The following is a 15,827-nucleotide window of genomic DNA, read 5'->3' as shown; positions in this document are numbered from 1 at the left end:
ATAGATGGTAGCATGTGTTCACCAAGCAAGGAAAGGATACAAGCAAATGGAGCTCAAGAAGACATGGCCCTTCCATTTATTGGGATACAAGCAAGAGTTCTAGTGTGAACTCTCAATCTGTCTTTGATTTCTCCCTAAATCCCTGATCTCGCTTGGTTTATATGAAGGAATCCACCCCAATCTCAAGTGGGCTCTCCAACTAATCAAGCCATTCATCTTGGTGGACCCTCTCTTATGTATGTGGGAACTCCATGAGAGGTGAGCTTGAACTTGAAGAAGCTAGCTCAAGGCTCCAAGTCACCTTGGGTAAGCCTTTCTCATTGTTTGAATCGTAGCACGAGACTCGAAACATTCAGAGGTGCGGATATATATATCGCGTTGGATCGGTATAGTAGTTTAGCTAGTTTATAAATGGCTGGGCATGTAACGCTTGGCTAGCTAGACGACCTAGACGTTCCCGGTGACGGGGCAGCCGGAGGCGCAGATCATGGCGTGGTTGGTGCACTTGAGGAGGCAGACGGGCAGCTCCACGGGGTCCAGGTCGATCAGCGGCTGGTAGCAGTCCAGCATGCAGGAGGTCACCCGGGACCCGCAGATGGTGACGCACTGCGTCAGCCCGGCCACAGAGGACCGCCGGTGGCCGCCGTGGCCGCGGTGGTGGTGGTGGTGGTGGCCGTCATGGTCTGCGTTCACCGCCGGCGCGACCACTAGCGCCAGCAGCAGAAGCACCGCCGCGTCGACAGCCTTCATGATGCACGCACGTACCTTCTTCGGATCGGAGCTGTCGATCGACCTCTGATCGAAGAGTGAAGACGAAGGTGCGGATATTGTATCCAGAGATCGATGCTAGCTGCGTTGGGTTGGGATTTGCATCTGTATATATACACGCGACGCGAGGAGGACCTAGCTAGCCCAGCAGATCGAGTTGGCGTTGCCTGGGGGGAACGTGCACAGTGATGCATGCGAGCTGTGTGACGAGTGAAGTGGACGCCGTGCTCGCTTGCCGCAGGCAGCAACATCTGTGTGAGCGGAACAGAAATTAACAGGCTCATCACACATGCACGTACCTCTGGTGAGCTGCACGCACCGTGTCCGCTTCTTCGTTCGTATTGCATCGGTCGATCGACAGTGTGTCACAGTCAGAAGTGACCTGACCTCGCAACCGGCGTCGCCGCCGTTCCCGTAGAACATGGAGTAGGGCGGCCTCGGCCTCGTCGTCCTCTGGTTTTTTTAGTATGAAAATAATTTGAATATAAATTCAATGGGCCATGTTCGGGCCAAGAAATATTTCCTGAGTCCATATTTCACTATGCTGTCCAAACCAAGCGCTGCAGGCCGGACGGGGCCTTGGGCCTAAAACGAGAAAATGGGAATTTTGCCACCATCAACCTCTGGGCTTCGCTCGTTTGCCATGATGTAAAAAGGATTCGTCGGAATGCCATTATCAAACCGGGTGCACACGCTGAAATGCCATTTTGCTGTTTTCACTCCAATTTTATTATTATTTTTATTCCAACCAAACTTTAATTCCCGTTTTACTCCTACCCTTAAACTCAAAACCTTATCTCTTTCATCCTGTTCATCTTCCTCACACGCGCACACACGCGCACACACCAGCAGGCCGTTGTCGCCCCAATGCACACTGTGCCACCCCGACACCAGCACGCGCGGCGCTACTCCTGGCCATCCCACCGCCGCTGCCCTTCCCCAGGCCGCCGCCCACCCCAACGCCAGCCCCACCGCCGCACTGCCACCACCCCGCTGCCGCGGCCGTCCAACGCTGCGCCGCCACCGGCTGACGCCAGCTCGCCGCCTCCGAGTAGGCACGCGCCATCGTCCATGACTGAGTAGACGTCCGCCCCCAGCTCGAGCCGTCCCATCACTGACCTCCACTGCACGACATCGCCGACCTCCACCTGAGCACATCAAGCGCAATTGGGGCGATGCTCTTGGTGGCGTTGGCATGCGGCCGCCTGTGCAAGAGCATTGGTGGTGGGCTGGCGTGCGTGTGGTGCTACGGTAGGCTCGCGTTGGGGTGGTGCGGTGGCTGGTCCCCGTGAGAATGACATTGGTGCGGCTGCTGGCCGGCATGCGTGCGTGTGTGAGGAGAGAGGAGCAGAGGGAGATGTGCGTGCGAATTGTGAGGAAGAAGTAAAGTTGGCAACGGTATGTCAGTTCCATTGTCTGAGTTTCCTAATAGCATTGGTTTACAGTTTAAACATGTATGTCAGTTCTTTGGTTTTCAATATCTTTGGGTGTTATTGTTCCTTTCATGTCTTCAATTGTTTACATGAGTTATATTGTTCTGTTGTTTTCTTCCTTTTTTATCATAGAGATTTTGAACTTTGGATCCGTTTTCTAGAAATGATTGCTAACTGTCTGATCTATTATCCAGGATACAAGTGAACAGATTGTGTCAGAAGACATTGCATTTCCAGCCAAAGTGCCCCCCTCAGCACCTCCATTGTCTGAGTTTGTTCATTCCTTTTTTGCGAAAGCGCCTTCACTTTCCCAATTTCATGAGAAAAGAGACGGAGTGACAGAGGAAAAGTTGGTCGACAAGGATCAAATTCCAGAATCTTTTGGTTCGTTGATCATACAGGAAATGGCAGGCACACTGACAAATGCTGGAAAACCAATCCAGTCAGACAAGCAGGATCCAGTTGATGCAAAGCTGCAGAAGAAACTAGGCTTGTTAGATTCTGCTCTCCCTTTGCATTTCAAAGATGATGTGTTCCCTGACAAAGAAATTCCACAATGGAATGGTGCTCAAAAAAGTTATTGGAGTGATTATATTTGTATGCTCCATATGAATGTCTTTTCGTTTTAGTATCGCATCTGACATGACCAATCTTTATGCTGGACAGTGTAATAACCAAGAATCAGGTAGTGCTGGACAAGGTATGAAAGCCTGGACCATGGTGGCTAATACAGACAGTCTTCTTGATGACGAATCTAGGAAGGCTATTATGCTGTTAAGAGGCCTAAAAGGAACTCATCTGTTCATACCGAGGATTGGTAAGTTCAGAGCAAATACAACTGTTGTAAATGTTTCAAATTTATTATGTTATGCTCCCGTCACCAAATGTTTTGAAATTTGAACAAATGTCTGCTTGCATGCATCATTCATTCTGTTGCCTATGATACTCTATACAATACTCCATCTCAACAAGTCAACCTATGCTTATAATGTCAGCAATTTAAGGGCTGTTAGCTTCTACATTTTTTACATCTTAACTGTCCTTTCAGGCTGTTAAGTGATGCTTCACGGGCTTTGATTGTTATTTCCTCCCATTTTACGAATTGGTTTAATCCATCTTGCCTGTGATATCTGCATTGCGCGCCCCTGTTTGATTGTGGCAGAGATCTACTTGCACTTGCCCACTGAATTACTACTAGTGTGTGCTACTTGCAGTTGCTAACTGAAGTACTACGCTTCTCTTTACTGTCTCCACAGTGATCAGGGAGTTAGATTCCATGAAGCAGCGGGAGGGCACGGTCAACAAAGGCGACCACCATCGACTGCGCCCTCGTCTTCAGCAGGCTCCGGAGCGACGAGAAGGTTGTCGTCCTGTCCAACAGCGTCACGCTAAGATCAAAGCCATGGCAGAGGTACGGTACCACCACTGTGAACCATCATCACTTGCATTCAGTCATTTAGATGACCAATATCTGCTCTCTGTCTCTGCTGGGCATTGGAACTGAAACTGCTTGGTTGCACGCGCAGGGCTTGCCTTGCGAGGGAGCGTTCCGCGAGTCGCTGATGGACCCGTCGTCCAGGCGGTTCATGTGGGCGGCCAGCGCACCGCGGGGGTCGGCGTGGTCGTGCCTGGACGCGTCCGCGCTGGCGGAGAACTACTACAACAGCCACCACCACCACCACGCGATGAAGCGGAGGGTGGTCCCGGCGAGGCCTGCCAACCGAAGAAGAAATGATGGATGAGGCATGTGGGGCAGGGGTAAAACAGGAATCAAAGTTTGGTTGGAATAAAAAAAATAATTAAATTAGAGAGAAATAGAGAAAATGGCATTCCAGCTAGCGTTGTCAGTTTTATAATGGCATCTTAGCAAATCCTGTTTACATGATGGCAAATAAGCGAAGCCCAAATCTGATGATGATAAAATTGCCATTTTCTCGCCTAAAACACTTATGTCAACGGTCAACCACGACTTCACCCGGCTTCGGCTGCAAAATGTATCCGTTGGCCCTCTTCCTCCTCCGGCCTCCCATCTCCGAGATTTGAAACCGCCAGACCCGCCGCCGCTTCACCCCCCTTACCGCCATGCCCTCCTCCGCCGCCGCCGCCATGGCCAGGCCATCATCCCGTCCATCCTCCTCCTGCTCCGCCTCCAAGCCCCGGAAGCCCTCCCCGTCCCCTTCCCCATCCCCGGCGACGGCGCCCAAGCACAAGACCGTTGGTTCGAGCCGCCGCCGCAGCCCGCTATCCGATCTCAACTCCAGGGACGCCTCCGCCGCGCGCGAGCGCCCCGGGTGCTTCGGCTTCCTCCTCCCCTCCGCTGCCGCCTCCTCCGGGTCCAGGTCCAGGGCCAGGTCCGCGTCCACCCCGCGGACCCCTAAGCGCCCCGACTCCAAGCCCAGGGGGCCGGACCAGCTCCCGGATAAGGAATCGAGGACCAGGGCGCAGAGATGCGCCGGGCAAGAGCCGAGGATGGGGGGGCAGGAGCCGATCGGTGCGCGGATCAACAAGATCGGACCGGCCGCCGGCAAGAAGCAGTGGCGGGCGAAGGACGAGCAGCTGGATCAGTTCCAGGCCTTGACGCCGGAGAAGAAAGCGGATTCCGAGGCCACGCTGTCTACCGGCGCGACGCCGCCGGTCCACGCGTCGATCTCGCCCGAGGTGGCCGCGGCGTGCGGGTCCGCGACGCCCGCGTGCTTCGCGGCGGGCCACCACGTCGTCCCCGGCGTCGGGGACCGTCGCAAGTGCCGGCCGCGGGGCATCCTGGCGATCGCGGGGGAGGGATTGACCAGCCAGGACCTCGACGAGGAGCCGTCCCGCGCGTCCATCCACTGGCTGTCCTCGCCGTCGGGGGCGGAGGCCTGGACGTCCTCGACGAAATGCGGCAACGAGGAGGCGTCTGTGAACTGGCTGGCGTCCCCGCACGACGAAGGCGGGTTGGACTTGCTCGAAGACGAGATCTTCGTGCCCAGATGCTCCTTGGAGGACGCGTTCTGGCGGTTCTCCCCGGACTGCACGGGGCTGTTGGGCTCACCGCTGCTCAGCGGTCTGCTTGACTTCGGCACTCCAGCGTCAGAAATGTCCGGGGTGACGCCGTCGTCAGGGTTTCTCTCCCTGCAGAAGACACCAAGCAGTGGCGATAGCATTAGTCCCTTCTCGCTTATTGTCAAGAGGGCATCGCAGTCCTCTTCCAGATTTCGGACTTTGTGTGCCCAGCAGGGACTGGGCAACAGCTACCGGTATGATTCGGCGGCGGATCCGGCACCAATTTCTGGTGAGTCATGGCGTGAAAGTGTCGGCAATGGCACACGGTCAGGGTTGACAAGGACAGGCAGTCGTCCCCTGAAGATGATGGATCCAGTGCTGGAATGTCTTGAAATGATGAGTTTGTCCCCAAGGCCTGGGGACGATGACTATGGTGGAAATGGCACACCGCCTGCACCATTGCCTGAGCTTAGCTTCCAGTTTGCAGGAGCTCCGACGCCTCTGGAATCCATAGACTTGACCACTTTTAAAAGGTCTCCTCGTGACATAGAATTGAAGGCAGAGACAAGTTTCCGAAAATCGGTCATGGCAGACACTCGGATCTCTTGGCGAGAGGGGCTTGTCAGCAGAATGTTTGATATCGGTGATTTGGATTGCTGCAAATGGCTATCTGATGATGAAGATTCACCAGTGCTTTCGTTCACTGAAGAGGCTTTGGCAGATGGTACCAATTCTCAGCCAGGTAATGGTTGTTGCCTGCATGAGAGTGGCGACCAACAGGAAGCATGTGGCTTTGGCTCTGTTGAGTTCAGTTGTATTGGTGATGAACTGAACAATAATAGCATCAAGGCATCTCCAAATAATGTTTCAGTTGCAGAGTCCATGAATGCAGAAGGATTCGAGCTTGTCACATCGGATGACTCTGATTGGACTCTCTTCTACAAGAATTACTTGTTTGAATCATGAGATGTCTGAACTGCAGCGGGTTTCTTTGCTCAGATGTTGTGTACCAATTGTACTACTAGAACCATCGCAAACACGCACATTTGTGTTTGCTACATCCTTGTACTTTTTTCAGCATTTGAAGTTTCCTTTTACATTCTTTGACAGCTCATGTAAATCATGTTGGTACATAGATTTGTTTCTGGAATAACCACTTTTGGCCCCTTTTAATCCACTGATAATAATTCAGAGAATATATCGCATAGTTTTTTATTTTTCAGTCAATAGACACTGTAAACTTTTGCAGCCAATCTGGGAATATATACCGAGCTCATGAAATGGAAGATGACGGCATTGATCTGGTAATAATTGTGTTTGAAAGGCTGAAGGTACAGTGGGAAGGCATCTCATGACTAATTGACATGTGTTCCTAACAAAGAATTGCCAGTCTGATTAAAGTTTTTCTCACTTTGCATGAGTGAGGCTTCTTAATCTGTATGTCAAGGTTAGTTCTGGTCTTGTGTATTCTTCTCATGTATTGCAGCTGACTAGGGCTGTAAATGACCTAGCTTATTGCCTCAAGCAGAAGCAGTCAAGCTTGAGCTTGTTGGAGGGTCGAACCGAGTCTACAGCTAGGCTCAAGCTTTGCCATCTCGTCTATCTTTTTCCTTTTTGGGTCAAAGCCTCAAAGGCCTTAAAGTAGCTGATTTTTTATGTTATGCTTTCCAGTTTCTCTTTGTTTTTCATTATTATACTTGGCAATTTCAATGGAAGGACGATTGATGAAATATGATACTTGAAGTGCAGCTTTGATTTAAACTTTGTGGAAATTAAATGGCATGACTAATCATTTGGGAAAAAAAAGGTCACTAATGCCAGTTTGGAATTTCTTTATGCAGATTAGCAAGGTTCCCAAAGCCTTAAATATTAGCAAAGAAATGGAATCGCATGGCATCAAACATAATGACAAAACTTACTCTATGCTGACTAATGGATTTGCTTGTAGTATTTTTTTTAGGACATGCTAAAATTAGGTTTTCTGGATGAAATTGAAAATGGAACATTCTGTTTACGGGAATTGTTTCTGTAAAAGAGAGATCATTTCTGACCATTACTGTATTTACACGTTTGGTTTTCTAATTTATTTCAGCACCATATTGATGTCGTTACTAAACAGTTAAATTGAAAATATGGTGAGTTTCCGACCGACCGGGATTAGTTTCTGTATAGAAAACATCGTTACTGACTTGTTTTCATCCCTTTGCAGCCTGATAGTGTCATATACAATTTTCTGGTAGAAGCAGTTTGTAAGATGGAAAATATGGATCGAGCTATTTGTATATTTGTAAAAATGCAGATGGAACGAATGCAACCATCAAATAGAAGGATTTGCAGTTGCTGGAGATATGAAAAGGGCTCTCGATACCCTTGACCTGATGCGGCGAAGTGGCTGTATTCCTACTGTAATGACTTACAATGCACTCATCCATGGGCTAGAAAGCACCAGGTATTTCTCGAATACATGTTAGATTCTTCACACTTAGACCACTATATACTTCTGGCATTAGCCTGTTCTTTTCTGTGTATATGTGTGTTTGCAGGTTGAAAGAGCCGTTTCTGTGCTTGATAAGATGTCCGTTGCTGCTGGCATTGCACCTGTTGAAATTTGGGGAAATTTCTGGAACTCTTCACTCGTGTCTTTGCTTAGTGTTACATATATATATGGTACATGGGCTCATGGGCCTTACACACTTATGCACAGATAAAGCCCAACACTCCCCCTCAAGATGGGTGATAGATATCTATCATTCCCATCTTGTTACATGCTAAATTACATTCTTTTACTCCTAAACCTTTTGTTAAACAATCAGCTATTTGACCACCTGAGTTTACATAACTCCAATATCCCATCATCTAATTTCTCCTTGACGAAGAAGCGACCTATCTCCACATGTTTGGTTCTATCATGCTGAACTGGATTATTTGCAATACTGATTGCAGACTTGTTATCGCACTAGAGTCTCATGGGGCCTTTTCTTAGGACATTCAGCTCTGACAAAAGATTTCTTACCCATAGCATTTCACTCAGACCATGAGACATAGCTCTATATTCTGCTTCGGCAGTAGAACGTGATACTACTGATTGCTTCTTACTCCTCCATGGCACTAAGTTCCCCCCAACAAATATGCAATAGCCTGAAGTTAATCTCCGATCATCAAGACAACTTGCCCAATCAGCATCGCAATAGCCTTCCACATTTAGGTGACCGTAACTCTTAAACAGGAGCCCCTTTTCCGGACTATTCTTCAAATATCTTAGGATTCAGTAAACAACATCCAAATGACCACTTCTTGGGTCATGCATATACCGGCTCACAACACTCACTGCATAGGATATGTCAGGGCTCGTATGGCACAAATAGATAAGACGCCCAACAAGCCTTTGGTACCTTTCTTCATTTACTGGATTACCTGATTCGGCACATAACTTGTGATTTAAATTAATCGGTGTTGATACAGGTCGACATCCAAGCATGTATGTCTCACTTAGCAAGTCTAGAACATACTTTCTTTGTGAAAGAACGATACCTTTTGGATTCCATGCAATCTCAATGCCAAGAAAGTACCTGAGTTGCCCAAGGTCCTTGACCTCAGATTCCTTACATAGATTTTCCTTGAGTCATATGATCTCTCTTTCATCATCACCAGTAATGATAATATCATCCACATACACAGCCAACACCGAAATCTTACGCCATGAATGTCTATAGAAGACAGTATGATCTCCATTGCACTGCTTGTATCCCATACCACACAGTGCATGCTTAAATCTGTCAAACCATGCTCGTGGAGATTGTTTGAGACCATACAAGGACCTTTTCAATTTGCACACCTTCCTAATTGCCCCAGGATTAGAGAAACCTGGTGGAATCTCCATTGTACACTTCCTCTTGAAGATCACCATGCAAGAAAGCATTCTTGACATCCAATTGATGCAATGGCCATCCAAAATTCATCGCACAAGAAACCAAAGTTCTCAATGTACTCGTCTTTGCCACAGGTGCAAATGTTTCATCTAGTCAATGCCATATGTCTGACTATACCCCCTTGCAACAAGTCGAGTTTTGTATCTTTCGATCTTACCTTCAGGTGTTTGCTTCATAGTGAAGATCCACTTGCAACTAACAGCTTTCTTTCCTGGAGGTAGTTTGACAAGGTCCCAAGTTTTATTCTTTTCAAGGGCTCTCAACTCCTCCAACATGGCCTCACGCCACTTGGGATCATGCTTTGCTTCTTTCCAATCTTTAGGAATATGTGCAGATTGTAATGAAGCAATAAATCCTCTATATGCAGGAGATAATGATTCATATGAGACATAATTACTTATGTCATGCTAAAATCCATACTTAATTGGAGGTTTTCCAGCTGTACTCCTTGCCTCCTTTCTTAGAGCAATAGGCAAATCAATGGAAGAGTCAACTTCTCCCCTTGTCTCTGTGGACTGCTCGACCCCACTATCACCAATGTCAATACCACTAGTTGAAGATTGTTGTTGCTCCAATAGTTGCGAATGCTCAACATGTTGCTCCGCCAGTTGTGGTTGCTCAACTTGTTGCTCCACTGGTAGCACTCCAACATTTTTATTTCTTCTAGTATAAACCTACACAATATTTCTATTTCCTTGCTTTGTGTTCATGTTATTAACATTTATGTTTTCCTGTCTCTCATTCACATTAGAATTACTTACACGCAATGGAATCACTCCTGTGATAACTTTTGTTGCCCTTGATTGATGACCTTTGTTATCTTGTACTACATCTATGCCATCCATCCCCTCTTGTTCACACACGCTCATGCTTGGTTCACCAAGCTCAAACAAGGAGCTCAAATCAGTCTTCTCCCCATAGTAAGGCTCAGACTCCCGAAATGTCACATCCATACTAACAAAGAGACGCGGTTCAGTGGGACACCAACACTTGTAGCCTTTTTGACTTGAGGAATAACCCACAAATATGCACTTAACCGCTCGGGGGTCCAACTTTCCCACAAAAGGTCTGTGATCCCTAACAAAGCAAGTGCACCCAAATACCTTAGGTGGAACAATAAACTCATTCACTCCTCGTAACATGTCATAAGGAGTTTTCCAACCAAGCAATCTCAAGGGCGTACGATTAATCAAATATACCGCTGTCATCACTGCCTCACTCCATAGAAACTTTGGCATATTCATTGCATACATAAGTGAACGTGCAACCTCCAAGATATGATGATTTTTCCTCTCAGCAACTCCATTTTGTGGAGGTGTATCAGGACATATAGTTTGGTGTAAGATCCCTTGAGCTGATAGAAAACTACATAATTCATTGTTCACATACTCCATTCTATTATCTGTTCTCAACACTTTAACTCGAGCATCATATTGATTTCCAATAAGTGAGCAAAAATCTTGAAAGCACTTAAGTACTTCACTCTTGTGTTTCATGAGATAGATCCAAGTCACACGTGAATAGCAGTCAATAAAGGTGACGAAACACTTCATTCTACTAATTGAGGTGACTAGGCTCGTCCACACATCAGAATGAACTAGCATAAATAGAGTTATACTCCTAAGTCCTCTTCTTACATACATTGCTCTTGTATACTTCCCATACTCACATGCATCACATACTAGTTTCCTCTTATCTGTCTTAGTCATTGTTTCTGGAAATGCTTTGGCCATAGTATCAAATGACAAATGCCCCAGTCGACAATGCTGAAGTATGACTTTAGCTTCATCTTCATTCATGCTTGCTGCTAAAGCAGCACCCAAAAACTTACCATTTTCCTTCCCGTCTAGGTACCATAATCCACCATGCCTAATGCCAATTACAATTTCTTTTCCTGTCCTCCTGTCTTGAATGAGACAGTGCTCTTGATCAAAAGAGACTCGGCAGTCCATTTGATCAACTAATGCACTTAATGATACTAGATTAACATGAAAAGAAGGGGCATGCAAAACTGATGACAGAGTAATTGATAGGGTACACTTGATAGTACCATTGCCTTTGATAGGTTAACATGTCCCATCAGTAGTTTGAATGGTCTCCTTATATGTAGATGGATATGGTGTGTAAGATATAAACTCATCAGGAGCACCAGTAACATGTTTGGAAGGACTAGAGTCCAATGTCCATCCATGTTGAGCTCTCTTCATGCATGAGAGAGCTTCAGCATGAAGATCTTCCAACTTGGTATCCATGGGCATCAACGCCACCTTTTGTATCATCTTCATTTTCTCCGTAGTTTCCTTACTCGAGGATGATATCTCACTGATTTTCACAATGAGTAACTTTACCATTTTTTTAGTTCAGATAATCTTCCAAGAACTTTCATGATTTCCCCCCATGATTTAATGTTGCCAAGGCCTTCTTCTTCTAGCTTCCACAACTGAAGAACAGATGAGCGGTATAGCAGCAGCTCCAATGCCTTCTGCACCTACAGTTCTTCTACTCACGAGACCAAAAAGCAGAGCACTGCAATCCCTCCAATAGCCTCCTCTGCCTTCTGTAGTCTAGCTCCTCACAAATCCACTCCTAGGATGTACACGCACACACCCCAGACAACAATTCCGCCTGCAATACAACAGCACAGGAAGAGCACAAGCACACGCACCTCAATCTCCTCAGAACTTGCCTCTCCTTCTAGATCCCGTCCAGCTGCTTCACATGCTGCTTCTTCTTCTAGCTCTTGCTTTGCTTGCTTTCTTATCCTGCTGCTGTAGCTCCCAATCCACACACAGCACAAGCTTGAGCACACGCCTCTCCACGGGCAGCCTCCGTGAGCTTCCTCTCTGCGTTGCGGCCGCCGTCACCAACCTCCAGCCAGGGGACGCAGCGCTCTTCTTCTTGCGCACGCTTGGCCGCGCCCTGCCTCTCGTGCTCCGCCCTTGTAGCCTCGCGGCCTCGCCTGACGTCTCTGCCTAGCAAGGCTGCTGCTGCCCTCAGCTTCACCTGCCGCTCCTGTCTTGCTGCTCTTCCCAACACCTCGTCGTCGGCCGTCGGCTGCTGTCACGCCGACCAGGTGAAGCAGGGGGTCCATCGGCTCCGACACCATGTTGAAATTTGTATATTGTTTTGCTATATTGCACCTGCGTGCAATCTGTGTACAGAATGCACCTAGATCAACCGGCGCGTCTTGTCTAGGCAACCGACCCAACTAACTCACTAATCAGGCGCACCACACACCTCTACCCTCTTCCACGCCAACACCGCCCCACCAGGCAGCGAGGCAGGCACACAACGAACGTGCGAACGAGTTGCAATTTATGTACGACGGAAGTTGCAATTGGTTGAAGGGATGAGTTGTAATTTGTGTACGACTGAAGATGCAATTGGCTGACGGACTGAGTTGGAACTGGTATACAAATGGAGCTGCAACCAGCCGTCCAGGGCAGTTGCAACTGGCCTAACACCAAGGTTGCAAACGGAAGTTGCAATCAGTTGAAGGGGTGAGTTGCAATTTGTGTACGACTGAAGATGCAATCGGCTGACGGGTGAGTTGGAACTGGTATACAAACGGAGCTGCAACCAGCCGTCCAGGACAGTTGCAACTGGCCTACCCAACCGGAATGCAACTGGCCTACCACCAAGGTTGTAATTTGTGTACGACGGAAGTTGCAATCAGTTGAAGGGATGAGTTGCAGCTGAGGGGCGACGCCCAGGGCCTGTACAGGCTCGCGGGTCTCAGGAGATACAGGCGCGCGGGTCAACCGGATCGGACTCTACGCCGGTACAGCTCGTGCTCGCCGCGCTCCGCGCGTCTCGCGGCTCACGCTCGCAGTATATATATATATATATATATATATATATATATATATATATATATATATATATATGTGTGTGTGTGTGTGTGTGTGTGTATGGTACATGGGCTCATGGGCCTTACACACTTATGCACAAATAAAGCCCAACAACACCAAATGAGCATACCTACATAATTACTATGAGAGGTTATGCTGCTATTGGACCTCTGGGGAAACAATTTTGAACAGTGACCCTTTTGCACGGTGCCATGACATCGACAACCATGGAAGCTTCCACGAATGATCTTCCGTGTTGGACTTGCAGGCTCCTATGTGGCAATTACCACGGTACCAAATGTCACAGCATGGTGCAAAAGGGTCTATTTTCAGAAACTATTACTATAGTGGTCCATTGTGTGAAAATGTCTGTTCGCTTGACTGATAAGCCATGACTGAAAGTACTGTTGGCTGATTTGATGTGAGAGAAAAATATTGTTCGTTGGCTGAAAAAGTACGGCTCATAAGCCAAGCGAACAGGGCGATAGAAACTGACCAAAAAATATATTTTTTAACTCAGTAACTCAAACACTTGCATTTTGAGCCATATTATAATCTCATAAAATAGTTTGTCAAATACTTGTTAAGAGTACTGTATAACAGAAAATAGTTTGTCATTACTTTCTTTAATGCAGTTGGGCTCGTAGAGATGACTGGGAGGCTGCAGATTTGATGAAACAAATTAAAGAGAATGGAATCCCTCCTAACATGCATACATTTACCTCCTACATAAATGCACGCTGCAAAGCAGGAGACAAGCAGGTGTGTGCATTTTGCATCAAAATATTTGATTACTAGTTTGTGGTGACACAGTTGGACATGGCCGGATAGTGATAGTACGGCCCAATAAGATAAATACAGATGGATTTTATTTAAGGTAGCCGAGCACAGTGTTTGTTAGGCCCTTTATTCGCAGAATGCGCTTGCATGACTTCATCTTATTCTCATTGGAAAATTGCGAATGGAGAAGCATTTATCCTTGCCTTTGTTACACACTATTCACTAGTTTCTTGTTTGAACTATTTATTGTGTTTTTAAGCCTGAGCTGCCTGTCCTCTGCCGCGTTTCTTCAAGAGTCGCAGGCCGTCAGTAATTTGTTACTAATGTCGTACAATGAAATTAAGGCCTTGTTTAGATTGGGGTTAGGAATCAGTATTTGGCACTGTAGCACTTTCTTATGTATTTGACAATTATTGTTCAATCATGGCCTAACTAGGCTTAAAAGATTTGTCTCATAATTTATAATCAAACTGTATAATTAGTTATTTTTTTATCTATATTTAATACTCTATACATGTGTCCAAAGATTTGATGTGATGAAGAGAGAGTAAAAAAACTTGTAATCTAAATCAGGCTTAAGGTCTCTGTACGCATTTCATAGTACGACATTAGTAGGGCCTACTAGAGTGTAGAGCCTGTAGAGGGTTTGTAGGGCTATAGTTGAATACCACCTCTGTGGCTCTGTCATTGGCGCTGAGCGAGCATTTCCCAGCACAGGACTCGTAACTGCACTTGACCTGGACTCCTACGTGTGCCCATTTTCGGCTTACCTCATATTTAGCCGGTTAGTTTAATAATTTTAGTCAGGGCTTATCAGTCAGTCAACAGTGTTTTTCTCTCACAACAAACTAGCACCATTCGAGCTTATCAGCCCATAAACCAACCAACGAACAGACTGATTATTATGCAGAGCTCTGCAACCTCTTCTCTTCCTTTGGTAAGCTATATGAATTGAATTGAGTGCTATAAAGAACAGCTGACGATTTTAAACATGGCAAAATAAGAGTTTAAACATGATTGTAGACCAACTTTCTATATAATGTGTGTGGTTGTTCTGATGATTTTCACACATGGTAAAATAGGAGTTTAGATTGGTGCCTTGTGCTTTATTGCAGTCTGTGTGCCGCTTGAATGGGGGATTCCCTCTTTGAAACTGAAGTACAACTCCAATCAAGCCATACATGATGACTGTTTTCTCAGCCCTTGTTTAGTTCCAGGAAGTTGGAATTTGGGGTTACTGTAGCACCTTCGTTTTTATTTGATAAATAGTATTCAAATATGGACTAATTAGGCTCAAAACGTTCGTCTCGCAATTTCCTATCAAACTGTGCAATTAGTTTTTTTTCATCTACATTTAATGCTCCATGTACGAGCCGCAAATATTCGATGTGACATATACTGTAGCACTTTTTTGAAATTTGGGATCTAACTAAAAAGGTCTCATTTAAGATTTGGCATCTTCCAGTACAGCAGCCTCAATCAAATGAGCCTTAACGTAGCACAGCCCGGCTCAGTGTGAGAGCTTGGAATTGCCCGCCCCTGTCCAAGCTGAGAGTGCCTTTACTAGCCGGGACACTTGAATGCCTGCCTGCACAAGACGGCATTATATTTTTTTGAGATCGGTGTGTGTTTGTGCGTTTGTGTGTTTGTGTGTGAGCCTTGTTTAGGCCCCGTTTAGTTGCAAAAAAATTTTACATAGTAACTATCACATCAAATTTTGTGGTATATGCATGGAGTACTAAATGTAGACGAAAAAAAAACTAATTACACAGTTGGTCGAGAAATCGCGAGACGAAACTTTTGAACCTAATTAGTCCATAATTAGACACTAATTACCAAATACAAATGAAATGCTACAGTGAGCCAAAATCCAAAATTTTTTGGATCTAAACGCACCCTTAGTTCTATCCCAACTTCCAAAAAGTTACTACAGTACCTGTCACATCGAATATTTATGGCCCATGCATGGAGCATTAAATGTAGACGAAAAGAAAAACTAATTGCACAGTTTGGTGGGAAATTGCGAGACGAACGTTTTGAACCTAATTAGTCCATGTTTGAATACTATTTGCCAAATAAAAACG

At 46.3% G+C, this 15,827-nt stretch overlaps 3 protein-coding genes across 6 annotated transcripts; 2 read left to right on the top strand and 1 right to left on the bottom strand.

Annotated features, from left to right (window-relative positions):
- Window positions 1-34: 34 nt before the first annotated feature.
- LOC136492820 (anther-specific protein RTS-like) lies at window positions 35-1,085 on the bottom strand. Its single transcript, XM_066488860.1, has one exon. The coding sequence runs from the start codon at window positions 748-750 to the stop codon at window positions 448-450; it is 303 nt and encodes a 100-aa protein (XP_066344957.1). The 5' UTR covers window positions 751-1,085; the 3' UTR covers window positions 35-447.
- Window positions 1,086-2,072: 987 nt separating this feature from the next.
- LOC136494938 (FHA domain-containing protein PS1-like) lies at window positions 2,073-3,959 on the top strand. Of its 4 annotated transcripts, none has more exons than XM_066491103.1 (5): window positions 2,073-2,166; window positions 2,396-2,694; window positions 2,868-3,018; window positions 3,458-3,612; window positions 3,728-3,959. In XM_066491103.1, exons 3-5 carry the CDS (start codon window positions 2,904-2,906, stop codon window positions 3,941-3,943), a joined length of 486 nt encoding a protein of 161 aa, XP_066347200.1. In that variant the 5' UTR covers window positions 2,073-2,166; window positions 2,396-2,694; window positions 2,868-2,903; the 3' UTR covers window positions 3,944-3,959. The 4 variants fall into 4 exon arrangements, with proteins under 4 accessions (XP_066347200.1, XP_066347199.1, XP_066347198.1 ...); XM_066491102.1 differs by having other exon boundaries at window positions 2,396-2,765; XM_066491101.1 differs by having other exon boundaries at window positions 2,396-2,777.
- Window positions 3,960-4,125: 166 nt separating this feature from the next.
- On the top strand, window positions 4,126-6,356 carry LOC136492817 (uncharacterized). Its single transcript, XM_066488856.1, has one exon. It carries the CDS (start codon window positions 4,284-4,286, stop codon window positions 6,147-6,149), a length of 1,866 nt encoding a protein of 621 aa, XP_066344953.1. The 5' UTR covers window positions 4,126-4,283; the 3' UTR covers window positions 6,150-6,356.
- Window positions 6,357-15,827: the final 9,471 nt, after the last annotated feature.

Source organism: Miscanthus floridulus, chromosome 11, assembly GCF_019320115.1.
Source record: "Miscanthus floridulus cultivar M001 chromosome 11, ASM1932011v1, whole genome shotgun sequence".
In the NCBI taxonomy this organism is placed as follows: Eukaryota; Viridiplantae; Streptophyta; class Magnoliopsida; order Poales; family Poaceae; genus Miscanthus; species Miscanthus floridulus.
This window is presented reverse-complemented; position numbering and strand designations above follow the sequence as displayed.